The 19,815-nt window shown below is 36.5% G+C and overlaps 1 protein-coding gene across 2 annotated transcripts in view; it reads left to right on the top strand.

The window, feature by feature from the left end:
* The window catches only part of SHPRH (SNF2 histone linker PHD RING helicase), a 74,983-nt gene that overhangs the window by 49,984 nt on the left and 5,184 nt on the right, over nt 1–19,815 (top strand). For both annotated transcript variants that reach the window (XM_068984895.1, XM_068984896.1), the window contains 5 exons: nt 1,760–1,831; nt 3,269–3,457; nt 16,373–16,465; nt 17,133–17,219; nt 18,002–18,180. In XM_068984895.1, the coding sequence (XP_068840996.1) occupies nt 1,760–1,831; nt 3,269–3,457; nt 16,373–16,465; nt 17,133–17,219; nt 18,002–18,180 (620 nt within the window). The remainder of the gene's footprint in view (nt 1–1,759; nt 1,832–3,268; nt 3,458–16,372; nt 16,466–17,132; nt 17,220–18,001; nt 18,181–19,815) is intronic.

The raw sequence follows: 19,815 nt of genomic DNA, 5'->3' as shown, positions 1-19,815 counted from the left end.
GAAAAATGCTAATTCTTATGTTAAACAAATTAGAAGAGAAAACAAATGATAGATTGTTTATAAAATAATACAGTAATGCCTTCTCTTGTGTGCATGCTCTTAGTTACTCCACTCCCACACTGACTCTGGCCTTAGCCAGATGATTTGCTTTTGGCCTTGTGTCATAGCAGAGATTCGAAAAGTCTATGCACTTTGGGGACTTCGCAGTTAGCTCAGTGGTAAAGGACCGCCTACCAATGCTGGTGACACAGGTTCCTTCCCTGGGTCAGGAAGATCACTTGGAGAAGGAAATGGCAACCCACTCCAAATCCCATGGACAGAGGAGCCTGGCGGGCTACAGCCCATGGCGTTGGAAAAGAAACACAACTTAGGGACCAAACAACAGTAATGCCCTTTGGCATTCTCCCAGTTGCATTGTTTTTTTGGACTCTCAGACTAAGTGAGGAAGCCCAGGTTCCATTCTTGAGGAGCGAATACCTCAACTTAGCCCTCTCCCCAGACCAGCTCTTACCAACTGCTAGACATGAGTGTGGAGCCAGCCAAAAGCAAATCGGTCCATCCCAAAATTACCCAGGTGCCCAGTAGAATCAAGAGAAATAAATGTTTTTTTAGCCACTAAGTTTTAGGTGGTTTGTTACATGTTACCTGAAATAAATCATTAATTAAAAAGGAAAAGGATAATTCAGTTCAACTTTTTAAAATGCTTGCATACTTACATTATAGTTAATGGAGTTGTTTTAACCATTAGAACTGCTGAATCCATGCACAATTTACTTTTTTTTTCCTGCTTATAAAAGTCAAAGGGTAATCAAGAACAGTTTAGTAATCTGTGAGTCTTAATTTACTTTACCTTGTTGTCCTCAGTTTTAAAACTTGTTCATTTTGATGACTTTGTTTTAGAAATCTTCCAGTTTTTAAGGAGATTTTGAAAAGCTATTTTGACATGATTTCCAGGCATAGATAGCTCTCAAATCAATAGTATTTCTGCTTAGTGAAATTAGAGAAAGGGTCCTGAGAAGAAATCAGCATTAATAAGGAATTATGTGAATAAATCGGAGAAGGTAATGGCACCCCACTCCAGTACTTTTGCCTGGAAAATCCCATGGACAGAGGAGCCTGGTGGGCTGCAGTCCATGGGGTCGCTAAGAGTCGGACACGACTGAGCGACTTCACTTTGACTTTTCACTTTCATGCATTGGAGAAGGAAATGGCGGCCCACTCCAGTGTTCTTGCCTGGAGAATCCCAGGGACGGGGGAGCCTGGTGGGCTGCCGTCTATGGGGTCTCACAGAGTCGGACACAACTGAAGTGACTTAGCAGCAGCAGCAGCATATGAATAAATGCTGCCTCTTCCCATGTCTGTGATCCCATGCCAACTGGATATGCAGAATACCTATTTCTTGATTTAAAAAAAAATCTAGCATGAAAGTAACATTTGAGAATTTAGCTAAATTGTATCAATATTTTGCTTTTTATTTTGCCTTCTATAATAATCACAAATAATCATAAATACAGTAATATGACAGCTTTCACAAATGGTATTAAAGATTGTGTCCATTTTTTTGTTCACTCCTTAAATAAATTTTATTTGTACATCTCAGGATTGATAGTATTAGGTAATATATGAATTATTAGGTCATCTCAATTATTAGATTATTTTAATTCAGTTGCCAATATTTACTTTTATAAATGAGTTGTAAAACATGTATCAGCTTTTAAAATATAACTAATACATGTTTTATTTTTTCTTTTTTGGACAGTCTCAGGACAAAACATCAGGAGGTATTAATCCAGAACCTTGTCCAATCTGTGCTCGGCAACTGGGAAAACAGGTGAAATTATAATAAATACTGCATGCATTTATAAAATACTTTACAGTTTTCAAAGGCTTCTACATACAAATTCCCCTGCTCTACCCTCAAACCTTGCATGCAAGGGAAATATTATCTCTGTCTTAAAGATATGGCCAGAGGTTAACTAACATGCTTAATATCAAATATGTTTGAGTAATGTTTTTTCCCTTAAGTGACAGGTCAAACATGTTTCTAGAATAACCCCATCTTTTTTATTAAAGATGAATAATTTTAAGCATTGTTTTCAGTCACTTGACTGTCAGTTTATCATGGATATTTGTGAATTGTACAGAAATACAATACAACATACACAGATTTACTTACGGTATTACAAATGTATAGTAACATAGTTCTTACTTAATATTATTAATATCTAATAGTACAAGAATTTAAAGCACAAATAACAGTAATCCTAAAGGAATTTATGTGTTTGAATATTAGTGTACAGATGTCTAAAATAAATGGTACTATATTAGTTCTCCTCAAAAAGATTATTTTTATTTTATGAAATGTGATTTACAATACTGTAAGTCCCTACTTTGTATGATAAATAAATATGTGATAGCAGAATAGTCTTTGTTTTTTTTTTTAATTTGAAAAAGTCTTTTTTCTTTTTCTTAAATGGGTAAAAGTGTCTCTGGCACTTTTTTCCTATGAAACTAAGAGTAAAAGTTTAAATATATGAATTCTGTACTCTGACCATCAGTAATCAGAAAGCACATACCTTTTAGTCTCCATAATTTATGGAGAAGATTTTAAAGGATATTTTATTGATAATAAATCTTAAAAGGATAGATTGGAAACTGAGCAAAAGAGTATTAATCTCAGTAATACTGGAGATTACGGATAAAAAAATAAGTGATAAAAGCATTTTGACAAAAATTACTATAATAAATGGAAAGGATCATAGTGTAAGTAGTGTAAGTAGTTTCTTTACTTTTAGTTTTGATGAGATTCATGCAACTAGTTTGTCTCAGAAATTTTATTGTCTTTACCATTTGCATCTCATTTTCTGTATAGTAAATGCTTTAACATATAAAAATTAAATCTGTTTAATAAGTTGTATAGAATGTATTGAATATGATATCTGAGAATTAATATTGTAGTAATCTATTACTCTATTAGAGTAATTTGCATTTTTCCTAAATACTGAAATGAGAACACCAACATCTTACAAAATGTTGATGACTATTAGTCCTCCTATTAGTGTGAGCAGAACTAAAAACTACAGTTCACTAAAAAATAGTTTAAAAGTATAATTTAGTTTTTATGACTTAAAGGTTTTTTATTATTTATCATGAAATATTTAGGAAATGAAATGATGGCTCTCTTCCTCTCCTTTTAATAGATTTATAGATTGGAAGGCATCTTTGGTAGCATCTCACTGAGGCACATTCTGTGTGTTTTCTCCTTTAGTGGGCAGTACTGACCTGCGGGCACTGTTTCTGTAATGAGTGCATTTCAATTATTATCGAACAGTACAGCGTGGGGTCTCACAGGAGCTCCATTAAGTGTGCCATCTGCCGCCAGACCACGTCTCACAAAGAAATCTCCTATGTCTTCACCTCAGAGAAAGCCAGCCAGGAAGAGGACATCCCTGTGAAGGTAAAGTCGGTGAAGAACATGCATAGTCAGAGCAGTGTAATAGGAGTCCGTATCTGGCAGTGAGAGCGTCAGAGTCAGAGCAGGGCTGGCTCAGGGACTGTGAAGCAGCTACTGTGGATGTAGATGCACTGCCTGAGAGCCTCAGTGCATCTACTCACTCCTCACGGGAGGAACACAGGAATGCTTTTTCAAACATAGCAATAATTATGCCCACTATAGCAAAAAAGTGACATGGTAGAATTCCATTCCTTTTTTTTTTAATAAATAGTGTTTCTGAGCACTACAGATATTAGATAGAGCTCTGGTGCAATTCCACGTTTCTTTCTCCTCATTTTTCCATTCAGCCCAGTGTATCAGGAAAAAGAAGATATGCCCCACCAAATTGAGGGATAAAATAAATTGATTCCTGAAGTTATTAGTGAAGACTGTCACAAGGAGATAGTGCATTTTTAGATGGCATGGATTGGTTTTCACTATAGTGAAAACTTTGCTTTATTTTCCTAATTTTTTTCCCATGCTTCATTCAGAACTTTAAGAAAGAAGAATATAATTTAAAATGCAAATAAAATAAATTCCAGATTTGTTGTTTAGTCTCTAAGTTGTGTCCAACTCTTTTGTGACCCCCATGGACGGTGGCCCACCAGGCTCCTCTGTCCATGGGATTTCCCAGGCAAGAATACTGGAGTGGGTTGCCATTTTCTTCTCCAGGACCAGGGATCAAACCTACGTCTCCTACATTTACCACTGAGCCACCAGGGAAACCCAAAATCCAAGTAGGATCTGTAATTGAACTTTCTGCCTGAGGGGGTATTTATTTAATGAAAAGCCTTTACTAGGTTTTTTGTTCTTTGTTTTATGTAAGCATGCTTTTTTTGTTTGTTTTCCTAACCACACTTAAAGGACAATTCAACATATGAGTATGGTAGAGAATGTAGGCCAGAAGAAGTAGTTGGAAGACTGATGGAGCTGGCTCATAAGCTAGAAGCAGTAGAATATTTTTAATTAATTCCTTCTCCTTCTGGGTCCCTGCTGCTGTCTGCTCACTTGTTGTCCAAGGTTGTCTTTTGTGAGTAGACCGAACCACAGGTCCTTATCGGAGAACAGGAGATCTTTTTACTATTGTTACTATTACTGAAATATAGTTGATTTACAGTATTAGTTCCAGGTGTACAGCAAAGTGAAAGAGTTAAACATATACCTGTGTCCACTTTTTTTTTTAAGGTTCTTTTCCCGTGTGTGTCGTTAAGAGTATTGAGTAGAGTTCCCTGTGCTATGCAGATCCTTATTAGTTCTCTGTTTCATATAGAGTAGTGTATATATGTCAATACCATTCTCCTGATTTATCACTCCCCCTGGCAACCATAAATTTGTTTCCTACTATTGTGACTTGTTTCTGTTTTGTAAGTAAGTTCATTTATACCAATTTTTTAGATTCCACATATGAGCAATATCATGTGATATTTGTATTAGTTCTCTTCAAAGAAGATAGGTATTCAGTACTCCAGATGTGACTGTAGAAATGGGTAACTCAGGTGAGGTGGTAGAAGCTGAAGCAATGAGATTTGAATGTTGAGTAAGTGGTCCAAGTGGAAGGTATATAATATCCGGAGTTGATTGTACTTTAGCCTGTTGACCACACAGAGAACTGCTTTCTTTTTCAGTTCGCCCCCCTCCTCTCTTCCTACTCTTACAGTTTTTTCCTTTCCTTTGCATAAAAAGTCTTTTTTTCTTTCCCTCTCTCTTCTCCTCTGGCCTTAGGCATCCCAGGGGCCACAGATGGCATGCGTGGCTCATGTCAGTACAGGGAACAAGCATAAGAAGGAACTGCTGTGTCAGACTTCATGCAGTTTAGGGAGTGATTGCCCTGGCTACCAGTAAACAGCACCATCTCTCTGAAACTGAGGCCATCAAACCCAAACACCTGTTCGTTTTATGGCAGCTATCTTAGACACCTAGGAGAAAGATCAGGACAGTTACATATGCTGTCCTGTTGGGACAGGAATATCAGTGTACAAATACTGTATATTATGCTCTGACTTTTTCCTGTCTTTCATGGGTATTGATGAACACGGGAATTAATTGAAGGATCTACCAAAACAAATTTTTGTAGCACTGAAACATGTTTACATTACCATATATAAAATAGATACCCAGTGTAAGTTCAGTGCATGAAGCAGGACACCCAAAGTGGGTGCTCTGGAACCACCCATGGGGATAGGGTGGGGAGGGAGGTGGGAGAGGGGTTCAGAACGGGGGGGACACATGTGTGCCTATGGCTAATTCATGTTGATATATGACAAAAACCATCACAGTATTGTAAAGTAAATATCCTCCAATTAAAGTAAATAATTTTTTTCCAAAAAGAATAGAGAATTTATCAAAGTTAAATCATCTTAGATGTACATATACTTCTGTTTCCTTTTTATTAAATACGTGACTGAATATTATACTTACTGTGCGAGCAAGTTTTATCGCTTCTCTGCATTCTCACGTTGCTTCTCTCTGCATTTACTTTTTGTTTTCTGTCGCTGTTTCTGTCTGCCATTTCTGCCTTCTGCTGCCTGTGTCCTTTTCTGACTGTCACATTTCTGCCATCTTCTTGAAGCATCTGCTTGTTTTCTCAGACTCGCACTGCACTCTGACCGTCTGAGACTATCCCACTTAATTGATCACATCATCTGTCTTAGAGTTGAGGGATATAAAGATGGCTCTATGTAAATACTGAAGGCATTGTTTTGAAATTTATTTCATTAAAGTTTTTATCTGAAATGTTGACTTCACTCTAAGCATTCATGTCCAGACACTCGGACACAGCAAACAATGTAATTTCATACATGGTGCTTAATCATCTAGCTGATCTCTGGTAAAGGATTTTTGGAGAACATAAAAATAGAAGTAAATAAAATAAGACTTTTTTTTCTACTGGTATTTCCCAATGTAAGGAATCCTGTTGATTGACCACGGAAATAAAATGAATAAAGTATTCATTAGTGAATTAGGTTATGCATTTAAGTTAAAGACTGTCTCTACCCTAACAGCAGTGTCACAGTATTCTTAAGTGACCCTTGGAACTTCCTGGGCATTTTGCAAAGTGAACAAAATTCCCCCTGCGAGTTCTGACAACTGCCAAGCATTTTAGAGGGTGACGTAGGCCTCCTGGCAGAACATAGGCCCCACGTGATCTGTTCCCTGTGTCCTCAGTTTGGCTCTCTTTCATACAAAGCATTTTTGTCATTGGAAACCCTGGCCCTGTAATGAACAAGATTCTTACGTCATAAGAAGTTTCTATCCAAGAGAGAATACATGGATATAGCCACAGCAAAACAGCACCTGCTACACACACAGAGGTTCAGCTTCTCAAACTTTTGAGTGCCTAGTGATCAAGTGCTCTGTTTTTTAAATTAAAGTATATTTTCAGGCTGTATTCCCGTAACTTTTAACTTGTTAGATCTTGGATCTGGTCCAGAAATCTGCATTTTTAACAAGCAAATCTATTGCTGGTAAAGATGTTTTATACAACCTTTTGTAGAGGAAAAAAAAATATTGTATTTCTACATTAAAACTCAGAGAAACCTAGCAACACCATTTGTCAAACTGTACTATGTGTAGGATCATGTTGTTTCTTTTCCTTTTTTTTTTTTTTTCAGTTTGTATTCAGTTGACTTGAAGGTGACTTGTAAAGTCTGTCTTGTACTTTCTCACTGTCATTAAAATATCTAGGTGGATGAAAACTGACTGGTAAATTCTGACTGAGTTTAAAGTTGACATAAAATAATTTGGTAAATATAATCCACAAGTGGTTATATTTAAATATGCTCCTCTAAGTATTCCTATATAAGATACTTGATATTATCTTGTTGCTGTTGGTCAGTCCCTCAGTCATGTCTGACTCTTTGTGACCCCATGGACTTCAGCACCCCAGGCTTCTGTTGGGCTTGCTCAAATTCATGTATGTTGAGTTGGTGATGCCATTCAACCATCTCATCCTCTGTTGTCCCCTTCTGCTCCTGCCTTCAATCTTTCCCTGCATAGGGTCTTTTCCAGTGAGTCAGCTCTTTGTTTTAGATGGCTAAAATATTGGAGCTTCAGCTTCAGCATCAGTCCTTCCAATGAATATTCAGGACTGATTTCCTTTACAATTGACTGGTTGGATCTCCTTGCAGTCCAACGGACTCTCAAGAGTCTTCTCCAACACCAGTTCAAAATCATCAATTCTTTGGCACTCAGCTTTCTTTATAGTCCAGCTCTCACATCCTGCGTGACTACTGGAAAAATCATAGCTTTGACTAGATGGATCTTTGTTGGCAAAGTAATGTCGCTTCATTTTAATATGCTGTCTAGGTTTGTCATAGATTTTCTTCCAAGAAACAAGCATCTTTTAACTTCATGTCTGCAGTCACCATCTGCAGTGATTTTGGAAGCCAAGAATATAAAGTCTGTCTCTGTTCCATTGTTTTCCCCATCTATTCCCCATCTATTATATTTATATATAATATCCCCCATAACCTTTGGGTCCAAATAAAATTTTTAACTTTTTTGCAATTGCTACCTTTTTATCTCTTTGAAATAATTATTCAAAATACTCTAAAGAATAGGATATTTTTGTGGCTAAGTGCACTTGTAAAATTTCCCACCTAGGCTGCCTGGGTGGAGTTTCCACTGGACTTTATTGAAGAAACATGTGAAAAGCCTGACCATTTTCCCAGGCAAGAACTTGACAAATATTCCTGATTTGTGAGATCAATCATATATAGACTGTGTAACTGCACTAAATTGTATCTGTCACTATCAAAAGGGTTTTTAGCATGGTGAACAGGTGCAGACAGAAATAAAACAATGTTAACTGATCTTACTCAACTAGAACTACTATGGACAGCACAGGCAAATTGTAAGAGTCAGCTCTACTTTAAAAGAAGTCCAAAATAAACGTAATAAAAGTCAGAAAGTCCCAAGACAGGAAATTACTTCCTCTGTACTGTTTTCCTAAAAATAGGAAACATTCAGGTTATTTGGAAGTTATAAACCAATAAGAAAACCTAAAGAAAAATCTGAGACCTATTACCAAATTATAGCCCTAGTTATAACTGATGAAAGATTATAGTTCTTTTGGGGGCATGAGGGAGCTAAATTGTATCAATTTGTCTTTTTAAAAGTGATGTTCTTCAGTTAAATGAATTTTCAAAAAAAGCTCTAATCTCAGGATTTTTGACTCTTATAGTAAGTTTAAAAGATTGCAAAAAATCAATCCGAGCAATAGCTGGAAGATTTAGATACTAACTCTGCTCTGTTTCAGCTGTGATTGTCCCATTTCTAACAAGGCTGACACTCCTTTCTTGTGGCAGCTAACAGAGGCAAGGCACCCATTTGACCCTGGAGCAGTGAGAGGTGCTGTAGGTACAATATTATACAGCACTAGAGTAATGACATAATTCAGAAGACCAGTTCATTTATGATAAAGTGTGTGTTAGTTGCTCAGTCATGTCTGACTCTTTGCAACCCCATTGACTGTAGGCTTCTCTGTCCATGGAATTCACCAGGCAAAAATATTGGAGTAAGTAGCCATTCCCTTCTCTAGGGGATCTTCCCAACCCAGGGATCAAACCTGGATGTCCTATATTACAGGCAGATCCTTTACCATCTTAGGCACCAGGGAAGTGTTTATCACTTACGATAAACACAATCCCAGTGCTATCACTGATACAATTAAAAGTTCCCAGGATTACAGTTACATGTCTCCCACCCATTCCCCTAAAACCCTTATTCATCTGTCAAAAATCAGTATAATGTTATGTTTTAGTGGAAGTAATTTACACAAAAGATTAAAATAAATTCAGAATGAAATGAACAGCACTCAGTGAAAACTAATGTTCTCCTTCCTACTTTGCCTTGCCACTGTGAACAATTTCTGTTTTTATTTACAAAGATCACCTCTATGATTCTCAGTAATACACATCAATTTTGTTTCTTAAAGTACTAGCTTTAGACAGTATCTGCTGACTCCTCACTATAAAATAGGAAAAATTAATGCATCTGTTCCTCCGTTCCTTTCCTTTGTATTTTTGTAATATTATCATTTTTATATTATAATATTTATACATCCACATTTTGTTATATAAATGCTTTTCATTACAGAACCAAGTAGAGTAATTGAAGTCATACAGAAAGGAGCAGAATCCTGATCCTGTATCATTTAAATTTACTTTTCAGTGAAGAATCTTTTTAAGTACCCCAGTCTAATAGAAGTTCTCACTTTTTCAGCTAGCTTCCTGCACTTCTGTGTCAGCCTTATCTGATATCATTATTCATGTAACCCTCATTCTTTGATTCTTTTTTTCACTGTGCTATAACTGCATCAAGAAATTTTAACATGATGAGCATGTGAATGGCAAATCAGTTTTTGCACTTCTGAAAATAACTTCATTCAGCCTTCACTTTAGAGTCATAAGTAATTGGCCTCCTTACTATGAGACATTATTTGACATGTCTTGTATATGTTAGTTTGTGTGTATTTCACATGTATAGAATATATAGAATATACCTATACCTACTAATATGGTAGCTCAGACAGTAGAGAATCCGCCTGCCATGCAGGAGGCCTGGGTTCAATCCCTGGGTTGGGAGGATCCTCTGGAGAAGGAAATGGCAACCTACTCCAGTATTCTTGCCTGGGAAATCTCATGGACAGAGGAGCCTGGAGGGCTACAGTCTGGGGTTGCAAGAACTCTGACATGACTGAGCGTCTAAGCACACATAGCACACAGTGTAGTGTGAAGCTATGGTAAAGATAATATACAAATTACTCAGTATCTATAAAATCTCTAAGGATATGGTCTGCCTGCAGAATCTATAGACATGAATATTTTCTCTGATGTTTGATGAAAACTGAATACATTCATCATCTCCATTGTGTTGAGTTTTTTCTGATGCTCTTCAGAACACAGCAGACACTGTAGCCTTTAATTCTGCCAGTGGAGCCAAGCCTGACCATGAGAATCCGTAGATGCTACGAAGGAAAAGGTGTGGGAGAGGCATATGGACGGATTTAATAGAGGAAATAAGAGAAGCTGAAGGAAGGAGGACTAAGTGAAGAAGGGTTATAACAGGCAACGGACTGTTGGTTCAGTTGTGAACTGCCCAGCTCTGCCTCAGAGTCCACAGTTTTCACTTTTATTGTATAAGTCAAGTCACCGAAGAAAAAAATAGAAAGCCATACTAACTTTCTAGTCATGGAGCACTATTTTTCTTTTGTTTATATGAATCAAGTACAGGTAGCATTTTGCTGCTCCAGTTGGAAGGTGCCATGTCTGTTCTCTCTTCTCCAAGTCAGGAGTCTCAACAGATAGGACATAGATGTGGAGGGAATAGTGTGAAGCCAACTGCAATCTCTTCTCTACCATACTTATGGGCTTTTCTAAGGTGCACCCTCTTTCCCCAGTAGTAAGACCTCAGAGAATAAAAAGCAGTACCTCTCTCTAAGTTGCATTGGTAAAATATTTAGACCCATTCTGGAGGAGAGGTGTTGATCAAAGTCTAAATAAATTAAATATTACTTGACTGTTTTATTGTTAGAATTCTTTTAGTCTCCTACATACATGATAGAAACAAAACTGAGTTTTCTATCCTTTGCTGAGTGCCGAAGAATTGATGCTTTTGAACTGTGGTGTTGGAGAAGACTCTTGAGAGTCCCTTGGACTGCAAGGAGATCCAACTAGTCCATCCTAAAGGAGATCAGTCCTGGATGTTCTTTGGAAGGAATGATGCCAAAGCTGAAACTCCAGTACTTTGCCCACCTCATGCGAAGGGTTGACTCATTGGAAAAGACTGATGCTGGGAGGGATTGGGGGCAGGAGGAGAAGGGGACGACAGAGGATGAGATAGCTAGATGGCATCACCCACTCGATGGATGCAAGTTTAAGTGAATTCTGGAAGTTGGTGATGGACAGGGAGGCCTGGCGTGCTGCAATTCATGGGGTCGCAAAGAGTCGGACATGACTGAGCAACTGAACTGAACTGAACACGTTTAACAGCTTTTAATGCAGAGTCTATGATTTCAGAATTTTACAAGAGCCTGAGAGTATAGAACTGCACACTCCAATCAAATTTAACTCTGATTTTTAAAAATGTTAATTATACCTACTTACAATAGATAAGAAGCTACATGACCTTTCTCATTTTAGTTGTGCTAGTAGACAGCCTCTAGGCCAGATTTCATGAGAAATTTTTTATTAACCTTTATTGCTAATGGAGCTCTACTCTTTTTCATTGCCTTGACCTAATGATCTGGAGCTTTTAACTTTCTATTTAATTTTCTGAAAAGTGAAAGACCTGTGTATGTAGCTTCGAGATCTAGTCTGATTTTGCTCATTAAATTATAAGTAGGTAAGCAAAAATCTTCATAAAGAATATTTTATAAGATCCTTCTCTTGTAAAGAAGGAAAATTCCAAATTCTTTTTCTTCAGTATTAACTATTATAATGCCCTTGGCTGCTTACCTCATGCAAGGAAAACCAGAAGAGGCACTGGCTTGGTCTGCATGGCTGCACTTCACATGTCTCTTTTTATAGCTCCTCGTTGACCTTAGAGAGAACTTGTATCTCAGAGAGAATGGCCACAAAGATACAGTGAAGAGAGGCAGAGGACAAATGAAGAGTCTTTATTCCAAAGCTCAGGCTTGGTCACTGATGTTTCAGAAACAAAGGAAAACTGAACATTAATCATAGAGTCAGGGTTGGCAGATACATATCTGGAAAAACTGGAGACTATCAAGAAAGGATAGGAATGAGGAAAGGGACAAGAACAATAGAAAAGGACAGAGGTGCTATAATTAAATGCAACTTTATCAATCTCATATATTAAGGAATAATCTAGCAGTTTGGGGGTGGGGTGTCTATTCCTACGCACCCTCCTAATTCCAGTTTAACTTTTCATCTGTGTGTTGACTGACATGACTAAAACATAAGCTGGGTTGAATTAAGGCTACCAATTTACATGTCTTGAGAATATTTATACTTTCTTAACACCTTGCACAGGGATAGATTGACATCCCTTTTTCCTCTCCCATGTCTTTTTTGCCTTTTCTGTGATCGCCTCCTATACAGATACAACATGTATATAATCCATCACCTTCTTCCTGTTTCAGTGAATGTTCAACAAGTGATTGGAGGTGAATCAACAAGGTGAATGTTTCTTTTCTGTGGCAGTGACCACATTGTGTAGTCTCTTCAGAAACTAGCAGATTTGAGCCAAAGTTCATTTATGCATATGAGATAAAAAGAAACATTAAGAAGAACAGTAGAATGTGGATAATGCTTATTAAGCTGGTATAATAAAGCGTTCACTTAAGTCACTTCCAAGCCAGCCCAGCAGTATAAGACTTTCCTTTGCTTTTCTTCATATTCTGTAACATACGTTAGACTGTATGCGTTTGGGAATAAGGGAGTATCTTCATCTTTGTACATCCAGTGCCTACTGTAGTTCTTGTCACTTATGTGCACAGAAAATTTTTGTTGAATGATTTAAATAATCAAATGTGAACTTGCCTGAAATGTTGGAGGGATTGAATGATAGAAGAATGACACAGAAGTCTGCCCTGTCTCTTTGATCACTTTTATTGACTCTGCTCTTAGACCAACCATGGTCTTTTCAGTATTATTTTGGGACTTTTGCTTTTCACTTGGAAGGGGAAAGAGCACACGCAGAAAAGAGAAAAGAAAGTTAAGAATAAGGATCTCTGATCCTAAGGATTTGAACTAAAAGTCCACAGGGTTGGCTGACTTTATTAACCTCTCCTATTGCTGCTGATAGGTAGGTGAAAAAAAAAAACAAGAGTTGATAAACCTAAATGAAATGGTACCACCCTCCAATCACTTACTTCTTTTAAGACCAATTCCCCAGATTTCATTACATATTACTAACCCAAAATCTCCTCAAGCTTGCTTTGTGTTAGATTAAATCTGCTTGTCTTTCATGACTGTTCTTATCTGAGTCTTTCTGGGAAAGCGATAGAGACCAGTCACAAGATTTGATTTGCCTATTGTTGATCATTCTGAATGAATAAAAAAATACGTTGAGAGTTTTAAATTGTATTCTAACCTCTTTTATTTTCATTTATCTGTATTGTTTTACTCAGATTTGTTTGGGATTGAGAACTTTAAAAGTACATATTAAATTTTCTTTTACATTAAGTAAATTGGTTAAGTGTATACTACTATGGAAGACCATGCACAGCTCTAAGAGATATAAAAGTAAATGCCATTTAGTCCTTGTTTTCAAGTAGTATATCAACTGATAAATGACAGAAGTATTCTATACTCAGGTATGATATCATATCAAATGATACTACATAGAACCATCACAGGGCAGTTAATTAAAGAAAAAGCTGTTCCTTTCCAAATAAAATCTCTCATCTTTCCCTTATGAAAGACACATTTAACTGTCAAACACAGAAAAGCCTAATAAAGTCAAAAAAACATCTAGTTTATAAACCCACATACCATTCATCAAGCATTTGTGAGTTACTGAAACTAATATAATGTATTAATACAGTACTTTTGCTAACCTTATTGCATTTAATACAATTAAATGTGAACTACATATAGAAAGGTAGGAAAATATTTACAACATGAATTTAACGTGCAGTATTTGAGTGGTCCTACAAACCAGTTTATTTTTATTGGCAAGGAATATGGGCAGTTCACAGAAGAGAAATTCTGAATGGCCAGCAAGTGATATTCAAGCTCATTCTCAGGAAAATGCAGATAAATGAAAATTTGGTTCCTCATTTTACCTATGCTATTGGCAAAAAATTGAATTTTAACAAGTGTACTAAGAAGCAGGCACATCTAAACTGTTGATAGTTTAAATTTCTAGCATTTCTAGGGTCAGTGTGATAGGGAATCTACTGCAATCCAGATAATCTAAAAACTTTTTTTTTAACCTTTGACCAACAGTTCCACTTTGATATGCCTATCCAACAAAAACTCTGTGCACACATACCCAATCCTCTAAGTATAGTCACTGAAGTATTGTTTGTAAGAACAAAAAAGAGTGAAATTAATGTAAATTTATATTAATAAGCAAATGTGAGAGTTGGACTATAAGGAAAGCTGAGCACCAAAGAATTGATGCTTTTGAACTGTGGTGTTGGAGACGACTCTCCTTGGACTGCAAGGAGATCCCGTTAGTCCATCTTAAAGGAAATCAGTCCTGAATATTCATTGGAAGGACTGATGCTGAAGCTGAAACTCCAATATTTGGCCCACCTGATGTGAAAAACTGACTCATTTGAAAAGATCCTGATGCTGGGAAAGATTGAAGGTGGGAGGAGAAGGGGACGACAGAGGATGAGATGGTTGGATGTCATCACCGACTGTATGGACATGAGTTTGAGTAAATTTTGGAGTTGGTGATGGACAGGGAGGCCTGGTGTGCTTCAGTCCATGGGGTCGCAAAGAGTCGGACACGACTGAGCGACTGAACTGAACTGAATTCTAGTCTTTTCCTTCACAGAGTTGCCACTCCAGGTTGAAATTTTGCTTATAAAAGGTTATTCTGTTTTCTTTTGAAATTTTTGTAAGAAGCAGCTTAATTGTAGAAGAGTTCATAGTTATCCTGGTGTTTCACTTGAAAATATCTTTGAAAATAAAACCTTGCAGGGAACATGGAAGTTTCTTTCTTAACTGCTAAAATGATCACTTTATGCTAATTTCCTGTTTTCTTTTATGTGAGATAGTTTTGCTCTTATTTAAGATAATTTTTAGATTGAAATAGTTCCCTTATACTTTTTAACCTTTCAAGTATAACTGAAAGTCTACCTATCCAGAGAAATAAATGTAGATATAGGACTTTAATATAAGAACTTAAAAATCTTCCTTAATTCTTTGTTGATGACTTTAAACTTAATAAAGCTTTCTTCCTTATTTGTTTCTATTTTTACCTTTAAGTATCTCTGTGTAAAAGTAATAAGGGGGCATGATGTGAAGGTAATAGTAAATTGGGAATATTTTTACTTTTTGGTTACATCGGCCCCTCTTGTAGGGTGATCTGATGTCTCTGAAAGGTTACCAAGTGTCTACTATTTGGAGTATTAGGCTAAACGCTTTGTACACATTTTCTCCTTTGACCATCACAGCAACCTTTGGAAATAAATATAATCATCATCCCTGCTTGACAAACTAAGGCTTAGAAAGGTTAGAATCTTTATAACTAAGGAGCTGCAGAACTGGCAATTGAATTTCAATTTATCTCACTCAAAGTCTCATGCCCTTAAGCTCCATGTCATACCATCTCCCACAGCATTCTAGGAGGAAAACTTTCTCAATGAAGGCTTCAAAAACACTTGCTTTATTTCTTCATTTTCTTATTCCTTTATCTTAGAAATGGTTATGCAGAGTACAAAAAGCAGTTTTTAAGTGTTTATCTAGCTTTGCATAAATCTGCCTCTGTCCAAGTGGACATCATTTGTACCTCTGTCATTGTCCTTTGTAATGCCCTTAAAAGAAAGGATTTTTTGTGGGTTAGGTTCTTTACTATTTGTTTACATTAGAGTTTTGATTCATTATATTCTGAACAATTTCAGTGCCATACTATCTAAAGTGGTGTGTATTTTAATATATATTCTGATTATCTAAAATAACAAAGTTTTGTAATTGTAAAATATAGCCACTTAACTAAAAAAGCTTATCTTAGGGTCTTATAAATTTCTGGAGTGCTTTTTTATATTTGATTTTCTTGGGATATAAATCTGTAACTTCTGCAGTTTGAGGCTAAAGAAAATTTCCAGCAAATACGAAATGAAAAAGAATAAATACATATGTACCTATCATACAGTTTTGATGGTGTTTTACATTGACTTTCCATTCCCTTGTTGATTGGATTTTATTTGATAATAATGGGTTTTCGTCTTTGTGTTCAAAGGGCAGCCATTCTACAAAAGTGGAAGCTGTGGTCAGAACTCTGATGAGAATCCAGCTTAGAGATCCAGGGGCTAAGGCGCTTGTTTTCTCAACGGTACAGTCAACATCCTCAGTGTTAACTCAGACTGGCTTTCTGTTTCCAGTCAGTTTATATCTGAGAACTAACTGTTAATGTTTGCCATGATGTTATTGAGATTTAGAATTACTGATCGACTTTTCCTTGTTAAATTTTTTTACTTATATCCATTGGATAGAATTATTTTTAGAGAAATTTGATGATGCTTCACAAAGCAATTCCCATAGCTGTATTTTATGTTTTTAATATTAATTTTACTTAGGGATTTCTTATATTACTATTTTAAAATTGAAATCTATAAACTTGAAAGTTATTTCACAAATGTACTTGGTTAAGGAAAAGAACATTAACCTATTGAAAAAAAGGTATTGAGTAGAACTTCTAGTTTTCATTTTTGAAAGATAAATAGCCACATCTACTTATATATTCTGTAATTTATTTTCTATTATGTTTATTTTAATTCATTTATTAAAGATGCTCATTTTTTTACCCTATCTTTAACCAGCATTTGATTTAAAATATCTTTCAGGATAGAAAATAATATTAATGATATTACACTTGAAGTTTATGTTTTTGTTTACTTAATTCTGAGGTATAAAGCTTATTTTGGTTTAGTCCCTTTTCAAATCCTTTTTACATGAAAGCTATGCGTAAATATTTGGTTTTCTGTTTTCTGTGTTCTTAGTGGCAAGATGTATTAGACATTATTTCAAAAGCTCTCACTGACAACAACATGGAATTTGCACAGATCAGTCGTGTTAAGACATTTCAGGTATGTCAAGAAGACTTTACTCATGTTTTTTGGAGTGAATTCAGTTACAAACTGAAACTGCTCTTAACTAGCTTACTTGCATTTATTGTCTTGTGTCATATAAACCACAAAAACAGTTTGAGTTCTTGATTGACTATAAGATTAACATTTAAAGGCAAAGTAAGCAAACTACATTTACTTTCCATCTATTCAGTTATATCCATAGCAAACCATATTTAAAGACCTTACGACTTGAGGTCCGTTTCTTTAACATAGGAAAAGATGGCCTATAGTATACCTTTTGAATGGACAGAGGCCTCATGCCCCTAAAATTAAGTTCTAAAAACACCGCATTAGGCAGAACTGCATATGGTCAAATTGTGCTTACCTCACACTCAGCACAATGACAGATACAAACCTAAGAAAAAAACACCAAAAAAAGACCAAGTGAAAATTTAGCAGATTCATGTCTCTTATACTCACTCTAGCACTTTCTCTCACTCCTTCTTTCCTCTAAGCTCATATGGTTTCATTTGCATACATCACATGCACGTATCTTGTGATTCTTCTATGTATTATTATATGTATTATAAAGAACATGAGAGGTTGTGTGACACTTTTTTTTTCTTAAAGTCAAGCCACATGATTTTGTTTTCTAAAATTTGTCATCTTACATTTAATTTTCTTAATTATTGCCTTTCACAATGACCTGGATATCATTGGGCATTTTAGCATGAGCTGTAGTATCCTGCTTTTATTTTTGACTATCCAGCTAAAATTCAAATGTACCTTTCTTTTTTTAGGAGAACCTGTCAGCATTTAAATATGATCCCCAAATCAATATTTTGCTGCTGCCCCTGCACACAGGTTCTAATGGATTAACTATCATTGAAGCAACTCATGTTCTCTTGGTGGAGCCCATATTGAACCCTGCCCATGAGCTTCAGGCCATCGGAAGGGTGCACCGGATTGGACAAACAAAGTAAGGACTAAAGTTAGCCTCAGTCACATTTGCTCTTGTTTCTAAGATACAAGTCAGCATTTAAACTCTTCATTTATGTTCATCTTAACCTATTCATTTTTAGTGACTTACTTATATATTAAATTTTCAATTCTTATTATATGACCAGAAGATATTTTGCGATTTCCAGTGACTGTCCTCCAAACACCAAATCCCCACATTCTCCCAGATTTTCCTCTTTCCTTGTTCAGAAGCTACCCTGGTCACTTCATCAAGATAGTTTCTTAAAATACCTAAGACAACTATTAAGCTGAAGGTATCTGTCATAACTTTGAGAAGAACTGATTTTTGATTTGCTGAAGTAGCCAGTATTTAAAAGAAGCCATATCTCATGCATAACTGAAAACAAATAGCTCTTATAAATGCTTCCCCTTAGGAAAGTACAACCTTCCCGATCTAATATAAGAGATAGTTAAGTAAACCTAATAGTAAATATTATGTAATATGTACTACTTTTATTCCAATATCAGAATGAATAATTATCCTTTATACAGCCTCTCAGATGCACTACCTCCTGGATGTTAGATTCTTTCAATTTGTTCTAATGCATCCATACTCAGTTCAAATCAGTCCTTTAGTCATGTCCAACTCTTTGCAGCCACATGGACTGCAGCATGCCAGGCTTCCCTGTCCATCACCAACTCCTAGAGCTTGCTCAGACTCATGTCCATCAAGTTGGTAATGCCATCCAACCATCTCATCCTGTCATCCCCTTCTCCTCCTGCTTTCAATCTTTCCCAGCATCAGGGTCTTTTCCAATGAGTCAGTTCTTCACATCAGGTGGCCAAAGTATTGGAGCTTCAGCATCAGTCCTTCCAGTGAATATTCAGGACTGATTTCCTTTGCAATTGGTTGGATCTCCTTGCAGTCCAAGGGACTCTCAAGTGTCTTCTCCAGCACCATAGTTTAAAAGTATCAGTTCTTCAGCACTCAGCTTTCTTTATGGTCCAACTCTCATGTGCATACCTGACTACTAGAAAAACCATAGCTTTGACTGGATGGACCTTTGTTGGCAAAGTAATGTCTCTGCTTTTTAATATGCTCTCTAGGTTTGTCATAGCTTTTCTTCCAAGGAGCAGGCGTCTTTTAATTTCATGGCTACAGTCACCATCTGCAGTGATTTTGGAACCCAAAAATAAAATCTGTCACTGTTTTCATTGTTTCCTCATCTATTTGAAGTAATGGGACTGGATGCCATGATCTTCATATTTTGAATGTTGAATTTTAAGCCAGCTTTTTCACTCTCCTCTTTCACTTTCATCAAGAGGCTCTTTAGTTCCTCTTTACTTTCTGCCATAAGGGTGGTGGCACCCATAGTAAGCACTTGTTAAATAAATATTGATTGAACCCTTGCTATATGTCAGGTATTATTCTAGACACTGGAGGCTTCCCTGGTGGGCTCAGCAGTAAGGGATCCGCCTGAAATACAGGAGATGTGGGTTCAATCCCTGGGTCCAGAAGATCCCCTGGAGGAGGAAATGGCAACCCACTCCAGTATTCTTGCCTAGGAGATCCAATAGACAGAAGAGCCTGGTGGACTAGAGTCTGTGGAGTCACAAGAGTCCCCAGGACTCAGTGACTAAACAATGATGACAA

The sequence above is a fragment of the Capricornis sumatraensis genome, chromosome 13 (assembly GCF_032405125.1).
Source record: "Capricornis sumatraensis isolate serow.1 chromosome 13, serow.2, whole genome shotgun sequence".
Taxonomy (NCBI): Eukaryota; Metazoa; Chordata; class Mammalia; order Artiodactyla; family Bovidae; genus Capricornis; species Capricornis sumatraensis.
Note: the sequence above shows the minus strand (reverse complement) of the source record. Positions and strands in the feature narration are given on the sequence as shown.